At 42.2% G+C, this 22,078-nt stretch overlaps 1 protein-coding gene across 4 annotated transcripts in view; it reads right to left on the bottom strand.

Annotated features, from left to right (window-relative positions):
* ITGA7 (integrin subunit alpha 7) overlaps positions 1-22,078 on the bottom strand; it is a 216,850-nt gene that overhangs the window by 14,139 nt on the left and 180,633 nt on the right. For all 4 annotated transcript variants that reach the window (XM_073614019.1, XM_073614017.1, XM_073614018.1 and 1 more), the window contains 9 exons: positions 19,894-19,977; positions 16,604-16,683; positions 14,929-15,003; positions 10,876-10,978; positions 9,725-9,907; positions 9,531-9,629; positions 7,121-7,234; positions 6,930-7,028; positions 5,585-5,710 (listed from right to left, as the gene is read on the bottom strand). In XM_073614019.1, coding sequence (XP_073470120.1) covers positions 5,585-5,710; positions 6,930-7,028; positions 7,121-7,234; positions 9,531-9,629; positions 9,725-9,907; positions 10,876-10,978; positions 14,929-15,003; positions 16,604-16,683; positions 19,894-19,977 — 963 coding nt within the window. The remainder of the gene's footprint in view (positions 1-5,584; positions 5,711-6,929; positions 7,029-7,120; positions 7,235-9,530; positions 9,630-9,724; positions 9,908-10,875; positions 10,979-14,928; positions 15,004-16,603; positions 16,684-19,893; positions 19,978-22,078) is intronic.

Genomic DNA, 22,078 nt, shown 5'->3' with positions numbered 1-22,078 from the left:
ACTACTTTGGTGCAACGTTTGCTGCAACTTTGGTCTAGAGAATGTAAAGTCGGATTAAAGTTGCACCAAAAGTCCCATCAATGTTGCGCTCCAAAGTCGCACTCGAAGACGCGCTAATGTGAATGGAGCCTGGTCCACCCACAAGGTGCTTATAGGGACGCATTTCAGGGAATCCTCCCTGTCATCAGTCTACTGTGGAGAGTAACCTGTACCCTTAAAAAGCTTTTGGAGACGGTGCCGTGTAGGACTAATAGTAGCAGCAGCTCCTGAGAGCTTAACAAAAAAATCCTACTGCCAACGGACAAGAATAATAAACCAACTGTGCTGGTAAAATGTATTCATTGTGAGAATAAAAATATACGTTTTCAAAAAGAATACTTTGTTAACAATAAAATATAACTTATATACATTTATGCTTTTACTCAATTACCAGTACTCCACTTAGCGGCTTTCTTTTTGCTTGGTCTTTTTTTCTCTTCCCAGCCATCTGAAGTTTTCATTCAGCTGACAGCTGCAGCAGACAGACTCTTGGACTCTGGCTGATTACTATGATTGTTTGCTGCTAGGGGGTACCTGTGCTTGTTGTATTTATTCATTAATATTTGATAGTACCTTTATTGATTTATAATTATTTTGGTTAATGGGCGCTTCTACTCAGAACAATGAAGAGGTGTTTACAGCTATATATGAGCTCTTATATTGTAGCTTATCAGCCCTCTGGCATTAAGATATGCTTTGATTGACCACTAATGCTTTGTATGTGTTATCTGTAAAGAAGGCCCCCAACACCAGTCCTCAGGAACGATGTACTGGAAAAGGAGCAAGTACAAAGAAGGGCAACTATGCTAATAAAGGGTCTGGAGGATATTAGTTATGAGGAAAGGTTGCGAGTACTGAACTTATTCTCTCTGGAGAAGAGACGCTTGAGAGGGGATAAGATTTCAATTTACAAATACCATACTGGTGACCCCACAATAGGGATAAAACTTTCTTGCGGAAGGGAGTTTAACAAGACACGTGGCCAATCATTAAAATCAGAAGAAAAGAGGTTTAACCTTAAACTACTTGGAGGGTGCTTTACTGTAAGAGCGGCAAGGATGTGGAATTCCCTTCCACAGGCGGTGGTCTCAGCGGGGAGCATCGATAATTAAAAAAAAAACGATTAGATAAGCACCTGAACAACCACAACATACAGGGATATACAATGTAATACTGACATATAATCACACACATAGATTGAACTTGATGGACTTGTGTCTTTTTTCAACCTCACCTACTATGTAACTATGTAACACAGCAAAGTAATGGGTCTAGGAACAGTCATAGTTGTTGAATGTTGCCATTCTTGCACCTGCTTGGCAAAGTACACACAGATGTTCCTTTTGCACAGAAGTTCCTTTTTACTTAGACTTTTTGCCCTATATGAACTTTGTGGTAATGATGTCTCCTAGAACAGCGGTCGACAACCAGTGGTCTATGGACCATTGATGGTCCACGAAAACATTTTGGTGATCCCCAGGTGTTCTGCCCCAAATCAACATTGGGGCAGATGTACACCGTTTCCAGTGTTGTTCTCAATGTGCACTGACAGTCCATACTGTCAGTGCACATTGATACCTGATGCCTCCTCTGTAGTTCTGACTCCTGTGAAATCAGAGGGAGGCGCCAGGAGTAGTACAGAGCGCAGGAGGTGAAGAAGAAGGGGACTTCCAACGGCAGCACTGATCATAGACTGTGGGAGGGAGCATGGAGCTCAAGCACATGGCTGGATAAAGAGGAAAGATCCAACGATGAGTCTGTGTATGGTAGTAGTGTGATGCAGAGTGTGGGGGGGGGAAGGTGGAAGGGCAGAGAGCCAGAGCATTGTGAGTATAAGACAGCAGTGGGATCCAGAGGGAGGGGGGAGGGGGCAGAGAGCCGGAGCATTGTGTGTATAAGGCATGTAAAATTATTGTAAAATTAATGGTAGTGGTCCGTGGGACTCAAAATTGTGTGTTTAGTGGTCCATGAGGTCTGAAAGGTTGGCGACCACTGTCCTAGGATATCTGAATGCAGGCATGCCTTATGTGCCACATTTAAAGGTGGCATTACTCATAATCTTGTCTTCTTGTTCTTGCAAAGTTTCATCAAACATACCAGACCTCCTTTTGCCACTAACAGCAACTTACTTTGCCAGTTATTCCCTAGTGGGATTGCAGGTTCTTACTTGGGGCACCATACTGAGTTACTTTTATTCAAACTTAGATTTGCAAACATTTATGAAATCTCTTGGTGAGTGCTAGATGATAACATTATCAATTCTATTCTTTATTTCTGTGAACCTTTCTTATTGCTGTTGATTGGCAAACAACGCTAGAGATGTTCATGGACACCAGAGGATTGTACTTTAGTGCATGCTGATTCCATTTTGTAAAGTGGTGTGGAATAAAACTAATGCAAGTGATGTAATCAGGAGAAGAGCAAAATTCTTTAAGTGAGAAACAAAGCAAAACATGAAATACTGGCTTAGCATTTGGTATCGCCATTACTTAAGTGGAAGCACTTAAGCTGAATGTTGTATACAGTCATATCATGTTAAGTGCTGGATAACACTGATGATACTACTTGGTTGTTCAGAGATTCACAGATCCTTACAATATAGAACCTTATTTCAATATAATGCTGCCCTAGGCACGACCTGACAGTCAAAACATTTGCTGGTGGCACTGTAAGACCTTTTCACACCTGAGCGATTTTCTGCTTAAAGCTTGTAGCTCTAAAATGCTCAACAAGGCAAATCTCATTCTTTTCAATGGCCCCTGTTCACATCTGAGCATTCTGTCGCCTGTAGCAAAATGCCTGTCGCTCAAAAAAGTACATGAGATTCTTTTTTGGAAGATTGGGCCCCATAGACTTCAATTGGAGCACCTGAAAATGTGTAACGTGAGCATTTTGTTGCTCATTTTCTGCTCAAACTGCAGTTCTCCAGCCCTAATCTCCTCCAGCTCTTCCTCCGGTGCTTTCTATTGGCTAAACAAAACCCCATGAAGCTGCAAAATGCTTGTTAACACGTCTAAAAACGCTCAAAAAACTGTCAAAAAAGCCTAAAGTTGCTCTGCTCAGGTGTGAATGTAGCCTAATTCATGAGCAGGAATGGAAGGATGGCCACCAGCAGGTGTCTACCAGCAGTCAGCAGATCTAAGTGATTATTTGATTTTTGGTCCTTTTTCCGCTTTTTGTGTCATGTGATTAAGTTAGTAGAAATTCTAATGCTTGAATGAGCTGTTGGGGAAAATATAATATCTAGGTTTTATACAAAGCTACTTTTTCACTGAACTGATCACCAAATAAAAACAAGGAGAGATGTTTTCATGTTTCCTGAACTACAAAGAGCCTTTGGACTCCTCTGAATATCGCCTGCATCTGCTTTTCTCTGTGGTTCTCTCGTTAAAATCAGCCATAAATACCCAGAGTTGTCCAGAAGAGGGAAACAAAATAAGAAGAAAATCTGATATATTGAAGCTTGATGCTGCCCTCCTTACTCTTCTGTCCCAGGTACTGGCCTATGACTGCCATTATGATAAGTACAGCAGTGGCGTAGCGTGGGTTGCCAGCACCCGGGGCAAGGCAAGTAATTTGCGCCCCCTAACCTGCGGACAATTCGCACTCCCTGAGTCCCTTCCCTTCCTACAATAATACTGACCTACCTGACCACTAATATGATTCCTATATTGACCACTACACTATACTACTACACTATACAATACACTGACCTATCTCATTCCTATACTGACCCTTACACTGACCTACCCGATTCCTACAAGGACCACTACACTACACACTGACCTACCTGATTCCTATACTGACCACTACACACCCCACCAACCTACACGATTCCTACATCGACCACTACACTACACACTGACCACTACACTATACAATCCAGTACACAATCCACTATACACTGACCACTACACTACACACCACACCAACCTACCTGATTCCTATACTGACCACTACACTATACTGCTACACTACCCACTACACAATACACTATCCACTGACCACTAAACACCACACTGACCACTACACTAAACACCACACACTGACCTACCTGATTCCTATACTGACCACTACACTATACTACTACACAATACACTACACTATCCACTGACCACTACACCACACACCACTAAACACTGACCACTACACACCACTAACCACTACACACTGACCACTACACACCACTAACCACTACACACTGACCACTACACACCACTACACACTGACCACTAACCACTACACACCACTAACCACTACACACTGACCACTACACACTGACCACTACACACCACTAACCACTACACACCACTAACCACTACACACCACTACACACTGACCACTACACACTGACCACTACACACTGACCACTACACACTACACACCACACTGACTACTACACTACACACTGACCACTACACGCTGACCACACTGACCACTACACTACACCCTGACCACTACACTGACCACTACACACCACTAACCACTACACACTGACCACTACACACCACTACACACTACCCGCTACACACTGACCACCACTAACCACACACCACCACACCACACACTGACCACCACTAACCACTACACTACACACTGACCACTACACACCACACTGACCACTACACTACACACCACACTGACCACTACACTACACACTGACCACTACACTACACACCAACCACACACCACTACACTACACACTGACCACTACACTACACTACACACTGACCACTACACTACACTACACACTGACCACATACCACACTGACCACTACACAATACACTAGACACAGACCACTACTACTCAATACACTACATACTGACTGCTACACAACACTCTACCCACAGACCAATACACTACACACAATACTATACATTACACTATACGCTAACTTTCTGGCTGCTCACTCTCCTCAGACCATATCTACTCCCCCCCGGGCCGAGTGAGTCTCTTACCTTTTTTTCTTCCATCTGCTCTGCCTCTGCGCCGCCGACTGTCACACTGCCTGCCCCGGCGGGGACATGATGATCAGTGACCCGGGCCGGAGGGGAGGAGAGGAGGAAAAGACAGCGGCCACAGACTGCCTGCCGCGACGGCCGACGGGGTCATGATGATCAGTGACCCGGGCCAGGCCGGAGAGGAGAAGGAGGAGAGGAGGAGAAGACAGCGGCCACAGACTGCCTTCCGCGACGGCCGACATGATTGAGTACAGGCCAGCCCCACCTGCCGCACATGACCCCTTTCGCCCAATCACAGGGCGCCAGGGGCCGGCCTGAGAATTATCATGGCGGCCGGAGCGCGGGGTCACAGAACAGAATTTAGCTGTATGGAGAGAGGGTGACACATACTGGAGCAGGATGTCCCCCCCCCAAATGTTGCGCCCGGGGCCTACGCCCCCCTCGCACCCCCCACGCTACGCCACTGAAGTACAGTTCTGCTTGTGCACAGAAGGAAGTTCACAAGATGCAAGATGGTAATAGAGTAATTATAACACATTGGCTCACTTTTTAATACAACAAACTGGTGGTTCGTGCTTCTTACCTTCCATAGGATAGAGACTAGGAGTAATAGTAGTAGTAAGCCAGCCAGAATTGCAATAAGAAAGATCCACCAAGGAACTCCTCCATGTGCCACAATATCAAGATCAGAGTACAGCATGACAGAGATCTAGAAGTATGAGCAAAATGGTTAATCCTTTAATATAGGTCCAAAATATTTCTGGGGCAGATGGCTGTAGCCATGGCTAGAAATGTTTAGTATTATAAAACCACCCGTTTCCTCAGGGATCTTTGGAACTACTCTGCCATATTAATATATATAAAAGTTTATATTCAAAATCATTTTCCTGTTTGAGTTAAAGGGGTAAGGTTTGAGGTAAGGGGTAAGGTTTGATCCAATGCTTGGTATTTATGCCACCCCTTTATAGCTCCCCTAGCCGTTACTGGTCAGACTTATTGCTGTTACCAATTTTATTTATTTTCCATATACTTGTGGAGTAGTGACTGAAGAGCAGCCAATACAAATGTGTGTCCTACTCTCTTTAACAGATCCCTCTTTTCTAAAGTCATTAACGATGGCAATGGACTAACAATATTTGCTTATTTTTTCACAGCCATGCCAGGAGTGAGAGGGGAACCCCCATTGAGTTCCCAGGCTACAGCAAAGATGCAAAGAAGGATCCACCCGTGCTCTACTAAGGCCAAAATGGAGAATAAGTATTGGGTTGAGTTCATTAAGATTTCTTTCTCTCTTTTAAAAAAAAGAAGAGGATTTTACGAAGACTATACATACTCCCTATATGTCCAAGACACCATGACCAACAGTATTCAAAGTACAATCTGAGATGTACAAATTATCGCTCAAGGAACATGGCAAAAGGACAAGTAAGGGCGCAGATTGAAGTTTACTGAGTTATTATATTTGTTGTATGCTGGTATTGTGTGTCTTTTCTGGGTAGATCAATTCTCTCCATTTGTCCTAGTGTCCTAGTGACCATTGTCGCCGAGACAAAAAGAGAGGAAATATCCAAAATTTTACAGTTGTCACCAGAACAAAAGGTGATGGGTAACCTTCCAATGGCGACACCTGTTCCAGTGACAACTGTCAAAGAGGGGCATTCCATTTACTCTGTAGAAATGTCCCCTTTATGTCCTATTGTGTCTCTTGGACAGGAAGTGAAGGGAAATTTCTACTCTATTAAAAAGTAAATAGAATTTATTTTTCTATATATACAGTAAGCAAAGCCCCCACTCAGTAAGGTGTTTCATAATATACAGTTTATATATATCACACAGATACGTAAAATTAAAGAATGGCTTGACTTTAGTATACAATGGAAAATGTTTCAATTATGGATGCAACAAATCATAAAGAGATATTAGTGTACCTGTGTTGAAGCATCTCTCAGTACTAGGTTCTTAATACTAGACTTCACAGTGATATTTGCTCTGATTACCACCTCTAGAGCACTTCCAGATGGATAGTCCTAAAGGAAAAAAAACCAACAACAATACAAAAGGAAAATACATTTTAATTTGTCGTAAAATAATAACAGTTGGCTTCACAAGGGCATTTTACCTCTAAAAATGTGCTATTCCAAAGACGTCCATGGACATTGAGCACCACCTGCTGGTCAAAACTGTACAGAGGACATTGAAATATCGTACAGTGAGCAGTGCCACGTTCACAATCCTGAAAAATAGACAGATTTGTTATATTTACAACAAAAGATACAAGTAGAACTGATGATCAAAACTGTGTGCATTGTTTTATGTTGCTTAAGTCAGCCAATCAGCTCTCCTTTTCATTTTCCCCAGGCTTTACTAGAGTTGGATCTATAGGCAAGTTTTTGTATGAGGCACATTTGATAAACATACCTCCCAGTACTTTAACACAAGAACATTATAGTATTTTTTTGTTATTGTATGACTATTATATGTTTGCCAATAGGGTGTACATTACCTGCAATTATTTGTGGAAGTATACATTACCATTGTACAGCTGTGTCAGGACTGTTCACTGTAATAGGGCGTACACACGGTCGGACTTTGTTCGGACATTCCGACAACAAAATCCTAGGATTTTTTCCGACGGATGTTGGCTCAAACTTGTCTTGCATACACACGGTCACACAAAGTTGTCGGAAAATCCGATCCTTCTAAACGCGGTGACGTAAAACATGTACGTCGGGACTATAAACGGGGCAGTGGCCAATAGCTTTCATCTCTTTATTTATTCTGAGCATGCGTGGCACTTTGTCCGTCGGATTTGTGTACACACGATCAGAATTTCCGACAACGGATTTTGTTGTCGGAAAATTTTATCTCCTGCTCTCCAACTTTGTGTGTCGGAAAATCCGATGGAAAATGTCCGATGGAGCCCACACACGGTCGGAATTTCCGACAACACGCTCCGATCGGACATTTTCCATCGTTTACGGGGCATTATGATTGCAATACATTAGCTGATATTCAAAAGCGATGTCATTAGTTGGAGTGATCAAGTCATGTATGGGTTCATTTACAAGCATTAAGAAGTATATTACAACTTAAAGTGGTAGTAAACTTTTTAACATAAAAAAAAAAAAAAAAAGTTTCCTCCTGCAAGGCAATATCATAATGTGCTAGTATGCACCGCATACTAGCACATTATGAAAGACTTACCTTGAAACAAAGCCCTCCAGTGATGCGCTGTCACTGCTGCAGAGGTTTCCATCTTCACCCAGTCTTCCTGCCGGGTTCACGGGCTGCGGCCATGGCACACAGCTCTGAAGGAACATCACGAGTATGTCGTTCCTTCATGAGCTGATGACGTCACCTGGCTGCTGCTCACTAGAATATCTCCTAAACAGTGAATGTTTAGGAGATATTCATTTTACCTACAGGTAAGCTTTATTATAAGCTTACCTGGAGGTAAAAATCAAAATGTGGAGTTCACTACCACTTTAAAATGTATTTAAACGCAAAAACAAAAGTTTAATATGTTTCAATGAATCGAAGAAAAGATTGGACAGCCGCACTCTGTTGACACCTTTATTGAAGATGGTTTAAAAATTCTTCTGGTACAAAGACATCAAAGGCACAGGATCAATAAACAGCTGACATGTTTCACACCACTATAGGGTGCTTAGTCTACATCACTATGGGGTGCTAGTATTAAGCACCCCATAGTGGTGTGAAACATGTCAGCTTTTCATTGATCCTGTGCCTCTGATGTCTTGTACCAGAAGAATTTTTAAACCGTCTACAATAAAGGTGTCAACAGAGTAAAACCGTCTTCAATAAAGGTGTCAACAGAGTGCGACTGTCCAGTCTTTTCTTCGATTCATTCCTACATGCAGAGCCAGCGCCTGTTTCCACCTTACTAGTCATTAGATGAGATTGTTGCATTTTTAAATTTTTTTTTTCCTTTTACCCTTTATTTTCACCTGGTAATCCTGTGAATAACAAACTGGTAGGTGGCTACACTTGTTTATCGACTCTATCTATGAAAGGAATCACCCAGGCTGGACTGTACAGGCTCCACATGTGTGCATTTACTCATCTCAATTACATGGGGGGGATGATGGCATTTGTAGTCTGCACAATAAAGATCTTCATAACTTCAGCTTACAGGAAGTTTTGAGGACACTATTTCTGGCAAGATCAACAGGTATTTTCTGTACTTCCTGAAAATGAAAACTAATGCAGCTGCCTCTGCTGTGTTTGCATTGCTTCTATATATTTAAGGACAAGGCTGGTAAGCTGTGAGTTTTTTCCCTTATGTTTAGTTATGCTTTAAATGTTTGTTACCAAATAAACTACAATTATTGTTGTGGATGTCTGTCAGGTTGAGCCCCATACTTTAGGCACTAAACTGTCATCCAATCATGGCAATGATCATTTCATATCTATAGCTTTTGTAGTGATATACTGTATAATTTAGTATAATGTGAGGGCAACACTACTGAACTTATAATTAGTAAAACAAGCACTGCTGTAATAATTACCAAAACAACATCCTTCTTCTTTGCTGGATGTGAGATTGCCCACCGACTTGCTGAGCTTTGACTTAGCCCAAGGGTTTTTGTGTCTTCTCTCACTGTATTCTGTGAGATAATGCAAAGTGTTAGAGCATATTTATGTTGTATGTATGGGGGTGAGAAGGAGAATAGGATAATTGACATGTAGAGAGCTCACACACCAGTTTGAGGGGGTTGACTGCATCTACAGGACTGCACTCCATGCTACGGCCAGATTGCACCTGCTCCTTCAGGTGGATTTTCATTGGGTACAGGAGCCATTTCCCATTTGCCATTTCATGTGGCCACATCAGGTTCAGGTAGGCAGAACCTAGCGTTCGCAATGATTTTCCCCGACTTGATACCTGATCAACAGATCATACATGTTATTACATATAAGCATGTCACATCACGGAAGGAAGTAGCGTAAAGTGGACTGATCCACAACTTCCCAAGTCTGCATGAACTGAATACATTCCTGATGTGTTACATTCATAGCAATATTCAACTTTCGTTTAAAGCAGCCATTCAGCTCCACTCAAGTGGCAATGCTTAAGTACAGTTTCTCAAGGTCTGCCTTAGAATAACATGCAGGGAAGATTATGTCATATTAGTGTGCTGCAGACAGGTGGACACATTGTTTGGATGTGACCCTAGGCCTTCTGGGGGGGCAAGAAAAATTTGGTCGATATATTTGTGTCCTCTGAGTCATCAAGTATACATATATAATTTGGATAGGTGTATCATAAAGGACTGAATAAGAGTACACCTAAAGGCATTTTTTTTTCCTTTTAGATTTGGATAGAGGGTGAGAGGGTAGAACCACTACCAAGTTTTTATTGCTGTCAGTGTTCCCATTGGATAAATTTGCTCCCTCTAAATCAGCCTGATCGCCAATGTTACCATGAATGTAAATGGGGGAAATTCCAATATTTTGAGTTGCCACCAGAACAGGAAGAGAGGGGAAATCTAATGGGATCTTTTTTTCTGTGACAATTATCTAAAAGGGAATTTTACCCTCTCACTGAAAAAATATCCTTTCACTTGATGTTGAGTCTGTTGAGTCTACAGGATAGGAAGTAAAAGGAAATTCCACTAATGAAACACAGATGGCAAAAAAACAACAACACTGACAGCGGTTTTAGCCCTCTACTACTCTATCCAAAATGAAAAACCAACAAGTTGTGACTTTAAATATACAATAATTAAAATGTAACCTATTATAATATTAATTAGTGTGGTTACCCAATCTGAAATATAATGCCTTTCTGTTGTATGTAAGCAAGCAGTACTGTATTATGTATTACAACTATTAAAACAGTAAATTACATACTGTGACTTCCACATCCACAGAACTGCCCACATCATCTTCATTCTTCATGGCTGACTCTCCCTTTACCCGCCCACTATAGAACAGTCTGTTTGGTGCAGCCTCTCTGAAAGAGAACCATGAACATCCCTCTCAGTATTATGTCACTGCTCCGCCATACTGTTCAGGCAGTCCTGACATTAACATTGCATAAATAAATGAAAGAAAGGTAAACCTAAAACATATAATGCAAAACCATGGCTTGAATCATTTATTAGGAACAAAAGACCTTAGGGAAAAATTAAGTATAAACAACTTCAAGCAGAACTAAACCCTCCCTTCCTTTACAGCAAAGGAAGCTGCCATCTTAGGCTCTATTTGATCTTCCATGGGGCTGCATATGTGATCAGTTTTGGCACCAGCCACTTGATGGCTTGACAGTTTGGATGAGAGCACAGTACTGTAACTGTGAGGACCAGTTCACATCATAACACATGCGTTTTTGTGTGATCCCACACGGCGCATTTTTGACAGCCTATTCATCTCAGTAGGCTGACAAATGCACTGGAATGGGCAAAAAGCACAGCAGGCATAATGTTTAAAATTGTGCTGCACCAAACCACGTAGGGGTACCATTAACAATTAACGGCGCACACGTGCATCCAAAGAGGGCAGCACTTTTCAGCGCAGTGCGGGAAATGCGCCACACCGCAAGTTGTGTAAACAGACCCTGATAGTTATCATCAAGGGAAACCATTAAATTGTTGGAGTTTCGCTTTAAAGTGGTTCTAAAGACAGAAGGTTTTTTTTATCTTAAAGCGGTTGTAAACCGCTGAATAATAATAAAAAAAAACGAGTAAGACAATGGCATACTTATGAAATACTTACCTTAGAATGAAGCCCTCAAGCGGCGCCCGCTCACCGCTGAGACGGCTGACATCTTTCCCTGGTGTTTCTTCTGGGCTCGCGGGCTCTGGCACTGTGAGTGGCCGGAGCCATGATAACGTCACTCCCGTGCATGTGCTCGGGAGCCGCTGTTTCCGGCAAGGGCTCTGAAGGTCCGGCTGTACGCACTCTGTATATCTCCTAAACTGTGCAAGTTTAGGGGATACTTACAGTACCTACAGGTAAGCCTTATTATAGGCTTACCTGTAGGTACAAGTGGTGTAACAGAGTTTACAACCACTTTAATGCATTCTATGCATTAAGAAAAAAGCTTCTGTGTGCAGCAGCCCCCCTTAGCCCCCCTAATACTTACCTGAGCCCATCTCGATCCAGTGATGTTGCACGAGAGACTCGGCTATGTAGGACTATCCCTCCTGATTGGCTAAGACACACAGTGGGTGCCATTGGCTCCCGCTGCTGTCAATCAAAGTCAGTGAGCCCATAAGGAGTTGGGGAGCCAAGCCCAAACCGTGGCTCCGTGTCTAAATGGACACACAGAGCAGCAGCTCGGCTCAGGTGCCCCCATAGCAAGCTGCTTGCTGTGGGGGCACTTGGCAGGATGGAGGGGCCAGGAGTGCCGGCAGGGGATCCAAAAAAAGGAGGATCTGGGCTGCTCTGTACAAATACACTATGCAGAGCAGGTAAGTATGACATGTTTGTTATTTTTAAATGAAAAAAAAACAAGACTTTAATATTTGCTGTATTTATAACACAGTGAATGTGCACCTGGTGAATGTGGCATAAAGTCACCCCACAGTGCTGAAAATTGTGTTTTCACAGAGTTTCAGGAGAATAAAACTTTAGTTAATCATTTTTAGTTTTCAAAAGTTTGTGTTTATTAACTATTATCTGGAACACCAGGGATGCAGACAGCATGGGTATTCCCAAGGCAAGGGGGCAGCATAAATGTTTACAGCCTGTATTCATCATCAGATGGTACATTAGCAGATGTACTCCTCCCACAGCATCAAGCCTGATACTGACAGGCCTGGTCTGTCTCTTTGATACCCCTGGTGCCAAGGAAAGGGTCCAACAAAGAGGAGGGGGGTTTATAGTGCTAAAACTGCCTAATATATCTTTCCCCAGAGAACCCTGCACTCTGAAAATGATTATGCTCATGAGATCCATTCTCATTTTTTTTTCAACTGAACCTCAAGAGGAGAGAAAGAGAAAGATTTTGCTTCCTGTTTAGGGATCTTGTCATGGATAGATCATTAGACCCCATACACACTATTAGATTTTTGTCTTCAGATTTACCAAAACCATGTAGTGTAAGGACCTGCCTGATTGCATACAAATTGAGACTCTTAAGGTTTGACCTCATATTATATGGTTTTGGCAAATCCGAAGACAAAAATCTGCAGAAAATCTAATAGACATCGGCGAATGTCACAAAAGCCCTCACCTATCTTGCATTATATTTTGGATGCCATACAGCCGGACCCATTGTGAACAGGAACCCCCAAAACTGAAGGGCATTCTAAAAAGTAATGAATTTCCATTTCAGCCTGGCAAATGTAATTTTTGAAAGGCCTAAGTGAACATACGTGGAATATAACATTCATTTTGTTACAAATAAGGAAATTATATACTGACCATCTTCTCCCAGTGAAGAGGTTTTTGATTTTCTGCATTTTTATTCAACGAATGAAGGTGTCAGCGAATGTGCTTTAACAGTCTTTAGGGAGACTGTTACTCACCAAATGTCACTGTGAATCTATATAGATATGCCCTGGCCTTTTCTATAATTCAAGCTTTTTCCTGAGCTATAAATATAAATAGGTCCCTGTAATCTCTGAATCTTGTAGGTTGCTGTTTTGTTACAATTCAATGTATATTTGAAGCCTGTTCATGGAAACATTTTTATTTTATTATTTTTTGCATTTCACTTTTGTGAGGACTTCGGTTTCTTTGGAGCACCAATGTATAAATCAGTCTATGAAGCCGTTTTAACCTCCCTGGCGGTATGATTATTTCATATTTTTGGTGCTGAAAGCGGTACAATTATTTTGCATGGAAATTTGGCATTTTATATTGTAGGCCTGTAATTCTTAGGAATAATTCACTTAAATCTGTCCAAACCAGAGTCTAGTAGACATCTTGGGTATGATAAAGTTTGAAACACGAAATCATAAATTATAATATAACAAATAACTATAAATAATTATACCAAATAATATAATAATAATAAAAATTATTCAATAATGTAATCAAATCAAAAACACTAAAATTTGCTCAGTTGCAGAATTGTCTCTGTCATTACTTTTCAGTGTTTGATGACGGATCTCCCCACAAATCACTATCACTCAATTCTGCGAGTGATTCTAATTTATTATCGCTGTTTTCTAGCTGGTCTAAAACCGCTTTTGAAGTAAAGGGACGGTTTTGGTTGCTATGGACAATCTCCAGTTTCCAGGCAGAAAGAACAGTTTTTATAATATAAAACTGCATGCAGGGCACTGGAGAAACCACTAGGGACAAACGGGGTTTGAAATTATTTCATACAGTAATGTAATCTGTAAGATTACAGTGCACTGTATGTATTGTGTGTGTGTTCCACTTTTTGAATTTGACGCCGTTCTCCGTCCCCGTGCGTCGCAGCGCTCGCAGGGAATGGAGCTCGGCTCTGTGATGAATCGAGCGGAGGACGAGCTGCTCACACTGCAGGGAGACATCGCAGGATCCAGGGGACAAGGTAAGTAAGCTCTTCCTGGATGCTGCAATGTGATCCCGAGTCTGGCTCGGGGTTACCGCTTTTATTTCTGAAATTCCACCCGGAGCCAGATTCGGGAGTACCGCCAAGGAGGTTAAGGAGGAGGAGAAGAGGACTGATTCCTGGATGCCATGGATGGATATGATTAGGGCCATTTAGGCCTCCCTATAATTTGGAGGTTAATATATGGAGCGCTATATTTTATTTTCATTTTTGGTGTTTTATGTTGAAAAGTAATCTTGTGTAGGGGAGCTACTTACTTCTCTTCTTGGATCTAACACGTTTGGACATTATTTGGGTTTTTCACTTTTAGAGGTGCAGTATAATAGTAACAGGCAACAGGCACATTGTACCTGGACTGGAGCATGTAAGAGACAGGTCCAACAAATCAGAGTGAAACCTATTAAATTTTTACTTACCCAGAGACAGACAGCGGCAGTTCAATGATCACACTGACTTTGGCCAGTACTGGCAGATTCACTTGCTCACTTATCCTAAAAACACAAATATAATTAATTCTATCATGTGTTTAGTAATAAAAGTGGCAGTATATAAAAAGGGTTTACATAACTGAAACTTCAGTGTAATTTAAGGCTAGAACTAACTAAATTTCAAACTGCTCCGAACCACACTTTTAACACTTATACAAACTACCCTGTAGAAGGAAGATGCCTATACTTACCTATGCTCAGGGTGCTCTGTTCCAGTCATGTGATCGGCTCCCAGTGCCGGCTTCAGGGAAGAGGAGGGATAGATGGATGCCCCATAGTAAGCCTATGGGTGACGTCACTGCCCAGGCATTCCATCCCCTAAAAGCCGGCCTCTGGGGAAATCATGTGAATGGACTGGAGCATCTTGAGAATAGGTAAGTATATGCATCTTCCTTCTAGTTAGTATAGGAGTTAGAAAGGAAGAGGGAGCAGTTTTAAAGTGGGAGTAAAATAAAGCTTACCTATAGGTACAGTAAATAGCTCCTAAACCTGCACAGTTTAGGAGATATTTACTTGTGAATGGGCCAGTAACGTCACTGGTGCATGCGGTCTGAAGGAATGGCTACCTGAGTCCTGTGCCATGAATAGTGGCTCCCGCGTGCATATGCAGGAGTGACATCATCGCGGTGCGGCCAATCAGATGGCCAGAGGACACAAACCCGGAAGGAAGACGGGTGAAGATGGAAGCCCTGTCAGCGATGACAGTTCGTTGCTGAGGGGCTTCGCTCTAAGGTAAGTTTCACATAATGGGCTAGTATGCAATGCATACTAGCCCATTATAGCTTTACCTTGCAGGTTTAAAAAGAAAAAAAAAAGCATGGCAGTTTACTGCCATTTTAAAGTGGTATTCCAGGCTCTAACTAAGCCTAAAATGGCTCCTACCCCCCTTCTAACTCCTATTCTAACTACTCTGTGAAAGGAAGATGCTTATACTTCCCTATTCTCAGGGTACTCCGGTCTGGTCACGTGGATCTCCCCAATGGTTGGAGTCAGAGGAGAGAAGAGAGCATCGACAACGGATGGAATGCCTGGGTGGTGATGTCACCCATAGGCTTACTAGGGGGCATCCGTCATCGGCTGTCCCTCCTTTCCCATGAAGCCGAAGCTGGAAGCCAATCACATGACAGGACCAGATCACTCTGAGAATAGGCAAGTATAAACATACTGGATATTGTAAAACCACCGTGCCCTGAGAGTTGAATCAAAAAGCTAAAAAAAAGGGAAGAAAAAAACAATCCAAAAAAAAAAAAAATCAACATTAACGCTGCTGCCCCTTAACATAAATCACAATCAACAAATGTGTCTGAAAAATTCAGTATAAATGAATCCAAAATCAACTTCCACTTACTGCATATTACTAGGGTACACTGGAATCTAATTGTCAGCTTTGTGATGTACATTTTACAGAGCATTAGTAAATTATAAAATGAACACGTCAATATCTGTAAAAAGCCAGTAAAGGACTGTTCACACCTACGTGTATGGTGCACTGAAAGCAGTGTGAAAGTGTAATAATCCCTACTGTAAATGTCATTACAACCAGATCATTGGTGTAACAGTTTTAAATACACAAAATGACATAGGGGCTCATCTAAACTCTTACGTGGCCAGTTCAAGTTTCACCTCCAATTCTGTTGTTTCTATAGTGATCCCTGGAGTGCTGATAACCATATAGAATGCTATCTGAAATATAAAAATAAATGACTTTGAATCAGCTGCACAGATACAAATAAAAGACTACGGAGAAGAAATGTATGCAGAACTGGTAACATTCTTCCAGTATCCAATGAGATCATTCAGATTCACTTCCCCAACAGACAAGGCCAAGCCCACATGTCTTTATATCATTCTACACATCAAACCCACTGCTTTATTACAAGGGATACCTATACAGAGAGGTACTTCTGGCTGCATATGCTAACAGGCCGGAATACAGGGGTGGTAACAGCTGTCGGTTGAGATTTCTGTATACCAATATGAGAATGGCACTAAGGTAATGAGAGACAAAAAGACCCTTCCCTGCTCTATTTTATACAGGATAGAATGTTTTGGCTTGAGTTGAACATATGCAATAACTATAACCAGGGTGAGATTTACCATTAGGCAACAGAGGCAAAGGGGCAGCATTCCTCTATATAGATATCAGCCACACATTTTTCTTTTGCAATATTTTTTACTGTTTTCACAATGAACAAAAATACAAACATTTGTTCGGATCAAAGGTCAAGTGATAGGCCTCAGTAAGTACCGGGTCATGAGATATATACAACATAAGCATACAATGAAGGGTTATAGATGTATGGGGATTGATTTACTAAAAGGCAAATAGACTGTGCACTGTACAAAGTACAGTTGCACTCTGCCATCATCCAGTGCCGTGCAAGCAAAAATGCTGTTTTTAAACATTTTTCTTGCACGTGATTGGCTATTGTTTGCAAAGTAAAGCCTTACCTCATATGCTAAGCTTTGCAGCAAAGTGCACAGTTTATTTGCCTTTAGTAAATCAACCCTATGGTGTTGCCTGCTTCCCAAACACTCGGAGTGTAATGGAAACGGTAAGCTCCTGTTTAATTCTCTGAGGTTCTGGGCTGGTATATTCACTAACCAATAGCCAATATACAGCATTCTCAGATGAACCATAACAATAAAGGGATGACCGATAATCCCAATTATAAAGTGGGAAAGAAAGAGAAAGAAAAGAAAAAGATGGAGAAAAAGAGGAAAGAAGAGAATGGGATATATAAAGTTGCTTCCCTTCGGCCTGGGTCCCACTCCCCCATCTCCAGCCTCAACCCTAGTCCTATGCAGGCGACTATATATATGCACAGTGTTATACCCAGGAAATACAGATCTTTTCATATCTGGTTTTTGTGCCAGCTTGCAATGGAGCATAATCCAAGAGATTTTATTCCTTGTTGCTGCTATAGTGACAGAGAATTTACAAGCTTTCACAATGGACACTTTGAATCTAGGAAATTATCAAAAGTCAGAGTTTGGGCATTTCAAAAAATTGGTTCATGTAAAAGCTCTGTTTTAGCATTCTTTGGTACACTGATATAGGTTACTGAATGTATCAGAGTGAACAACTTGCTCCACAATCTCTTGACTTTAGAACAAGTCCAGCCACACATTTTTCATGTTATCAAAAGAAATAGTTATCTCACAGAACCGTATTTTCACATTGTCACAATGGGGTTGATTTACTCAAACTGGAGAGAACAAAGTCTGGTGCAGCTGTGCATGGTAGCCAATCAGCTTCTAGCTTCAGCTTGTTCAATTAGAGTGTTACTAAACCCAGGACCCTGCATTCACTATATCTGGTCTCCCATAGTACACAGAACATGGAAATGCAATTATTTTAGTAAATATAAACTGCTAAATACCTTTTTTCATCAGCAGTATATAGAAGTCTTGTAGCATCTATCAGTTCCTGTTAAAACTTGTAGGAGGAGTTTTCATACTGCACCGAGCTGTCCTATCAGGATCCAGAACCCCTGATCCTCTGTCTGGACAGTGCTGATTGGCCCTCAGCTGATCACATGCACTCTCCCAAGAAAAAAAAACCTCTCCAGCAATACACACTAAACTGAGCATGTGCAGCCTGACTCCAAAGGCTCTATTATCCAAACATGTTCTGGAGTCAGTGGAAGAAGAGCAGGATCTGTGCATACAGGATCAAACAGCCTTTTTACACAATGCAGAGGATGAACCCCTTAGGTTCCACAGTGAGTATAACACGCATGCTTTACTGCTTATACAGACTGATTTCACTGTTGTGGGTTTAGTAACACTTTAAGCTTTGAAAATAAAACCTGGAGGCTGATTGGTTTCTAAGCAGAGCTACACCAGAAGTTGGACTTTCCAAATTTAGTAAATCAACCCCAGTATTCTAAGCCAAGTCGGGGCCAAATAAATAGTAAAAATTAAAAACGTTTTTCAGGCCAGCAAAATGGTTTAACCACAGGCTGCAGTGATGGAAATCCGTTATTGATTGTACATTTAAAACCCCTTTTTATTACTGTATTTATCGGCGTATAACACGCACTTTTTTCCCCTTAAAATCGGGGAAAATCGCGGGTGCATGTTATATGCCGATCCCCTGCGATCCCCCGCTGACTGTGAGCGGAGCAATCGCCGGCCGCCAATTTGAAAATGCCGCCGCCAGCGCCGAAATACACAGAGCAGGTCCTCGGCTCTTCTCGGCCACTTTCGGCTCCACTTGAGCGCCGTCCATATACAGATAGCCGAGTGTACTCGGCTAGGTTCAGCTAGCTCCGCTCACAGTCATGCCCAGTTCCGCCCTATGATGGACACAGGGACTGGGCGTGACTGTGAGCGGAGCTAGCCGAATCTAGCCGAGTACACCCGGCTATCTGTATATGGGCGGCGCTCATCCCGGGCGGGACTACGAGTGGAGCCGAAAGTGGCCGAAAGTGACCGAGAGCCGCCGAGAAGAGCAGAGGACCGGCTCTGTGTATTTCGGCGCCGGCGGCGCCATTTTCAAACTGCAGTGACACTGACAAGTCACTGCAGTTTAACTGCAGCCTGGGCAAGGCTGCAAATGGACACAGACAAAGCTGCAGATCGGCACTGACAAAGCTGCAAGGCTGCAAATGGACACTGATAAGGCTGCAAATGACACCAAGGCTGCAAATGACTGCAAGGCTGCAAATTACACTGGACAAGCATGCAGATGGACTCTGTGCAAGGCTGCATTGATGGGCATTTAAATGTAAGTTTTTTTCCTTAAAACATTTTTTTCCTTATAATTCCCTCCTAAACTTGGGGTGCGTGTTATACGCCGATAAATACGGTATTTACCCCAATAAAACAGAATGCACATTTATTACACATCCTCTCAGAAATAAAAGATGATGAAAATTACACTCTTACCTCAGCATTCCTTTTCATTGGGTTGCCAAGTTCACATTCAACCCGGGATGCATTTTCATTGGAAAGACACACCACTAACTTGTCCTGGGGTGAACAAACACAGACTGTCTCATAAGTTCAGACTGTATCTCATACACTTTGAAAAAATGTAATTACTGTGTATCTAATCCTAAAAAAAATAGCAGCTTACAAGTCTTTAGATATGGTAGTTTCATTAGTTTTCTTTTTAAAAGTTTCTTTCTCTTTTTTTAATTGGTGATCCTACCAGTAACTGTCCTAGAGTGACAATGCTCACTCAATTTACAGAGGCTGCTCTGCTGATTTTGGACTACAAACACCTCCCCTTAACCTCGACTCCGTTATATAGCTGTGAAGCTGTGTAGTCCACAAAGGAAAACTGGGAAGGCTGATAACCTTGTTTCAGATATTCGTATTTTTGCACAGGAAGTTACAAGGATACAGGATTTTTATCAGGATCACCTGATATTTTTTGTACTTGCAATAAGTGCCCTTAGCCAATAGGAAAAGTCAGGCAGCCACCACATCTAATGGCTGGTAAATTCTAATATATTTTAGTTATATATATTGTAGAGGCAGCCTGGGGCAGAGTTGAGAGAGGGTTAACTTAACATGGCAGGTACTTTCCCTCAGCCCTTGTTATTAATCAGCTGATCTGAGAGTTTGTGTGGAGCTGTTTTGCTAGCAGTGAGGAAGAGACCTGCATACTGTCTGGAAGGCTCCACAACTGAACTGGCCTGTAACTGGGACTTTTCAATGTTTGTTTGGCTAGGATGCTAGCACGATTTAAAGGACTATGTCACACTTGTTTAATAATAATAATAATAATAATAATAATAATAATAATAAGGTAAACAGAGTAAGCGTAGTCAAAACAAGCCAGAGTTCAGTAACTGGATCGGGTAGTCAGCCAAGCAAATGTCAGAGAGCCAGAGATAAACGTAGTAGTACAGCAAACAGGATCAGGAACAAGAAGGAACGTCAGCCGAGCAAGTCTTCAACAGGAACGCAGGAGAAAGTCTCTGTGATGTTGACAAAGGCGAAAGCAGAGATCAAGTGAGCTGGATGACTTAAAGTAGGCAGGACTGACGAGCAGAATCAACAGCTGGGTAACTGTGGAGAGAGAAGGGAGCTGGTAATTAGCCGACAGCTGAGTGGCCAGCTCAGAGAAGGAAGGGCTGAACCCAGCCCTGACAGTTATACTGATGAGCTTGTGTTGTGTTGAGCTAACCATGAAGACAAAGTCTTTAATTTTTTAGGGTTTTGCTGAAAAAAGCTGTTTTTAAGTTGACTGAACTCTCTCACAGCTGCCTGTTAACCCCTCAGATCCAAACAATTGGTGGAGAATGCGGGCAGTTTGAGGGGTCCAGGCCAAACCCATGCCCTGGGTTAAAGCTGCACAGGCTGGAAAAGCATCAGATAATGCAATAGAGAACCTGATTAAGCAACTGATACTGGTTATTATGCAGGCACAGGCCCGCCAGGAGCAAGTCCTAGCACAGACAGTAACTGCGCAACAAGAGACAAACCATTTACTGGTGGAACAGATAGCGGGCTTACAAAAGGCAGTAACCCAGCAGGCTGAAGAGAGGTGGCTCCGCTGTGAAGGGTGACCCACGGAAGGCAGTACAGTGGACCCTGCAAAAGATGTCGGCCACAGATAATATTGAAGCTTACCATATAAAAAATGTAGCGCATAAACATCAACTGTGAAAGCCCACAAAGGGTGTTCATAAATGGTATCACCAATAGTGCAATAAATGATTCGTAAGTCTCTCAACATAAAATGGATAGGTGAAGTCCATCAAATAAACAGTATATAGTTAGAAAATGTCCCACTGGTTGAAGATGGATAGGTATAAAAAGCAGCTGATGTTCAAACATAGGCAGATAATTACATCACCAAGGAGAACACATCAATCGGCTGTATAAATCTTGATAGAAAACTCTTACCAGATATACTGGATTCCCTTGTCAGCGACAGGGAATCACATAGGCAGGGTTCCCCTCGGGGCATTGGAAAGGATGTCCCGACTCTCAGAACCCTCCAGGCCAGACTCTGCGTGGATCTCTAGGGGCCACCCGGTAAGTCCTCGCGATGGATAACCAAGGCACGGATCAGAGGAAACAAGACATCTCCCATAGGACTGTAGTGAAAGCTGGATTC

The sequence above is a fragment of the Aquarana catesbeiana genome, linkage group LG02, assembly GCF_042186555.1.
Source record: "Aquarana catesbeiana isolate 2022-GZ linkage group LG02, ASM4218655v1, whole genome shotgun sequence".
NCBI classification, from domain to species: Eukaryota; Metazoa; Chordata; class Amphibia; order Anura; family Ranidae; genus Aquarana; species Aquarana catesbeiana.
Note: the sequence above shows the minus strand (reverse complement) of the source record. Positions and strands in the feature narration are given on the sequence as shown.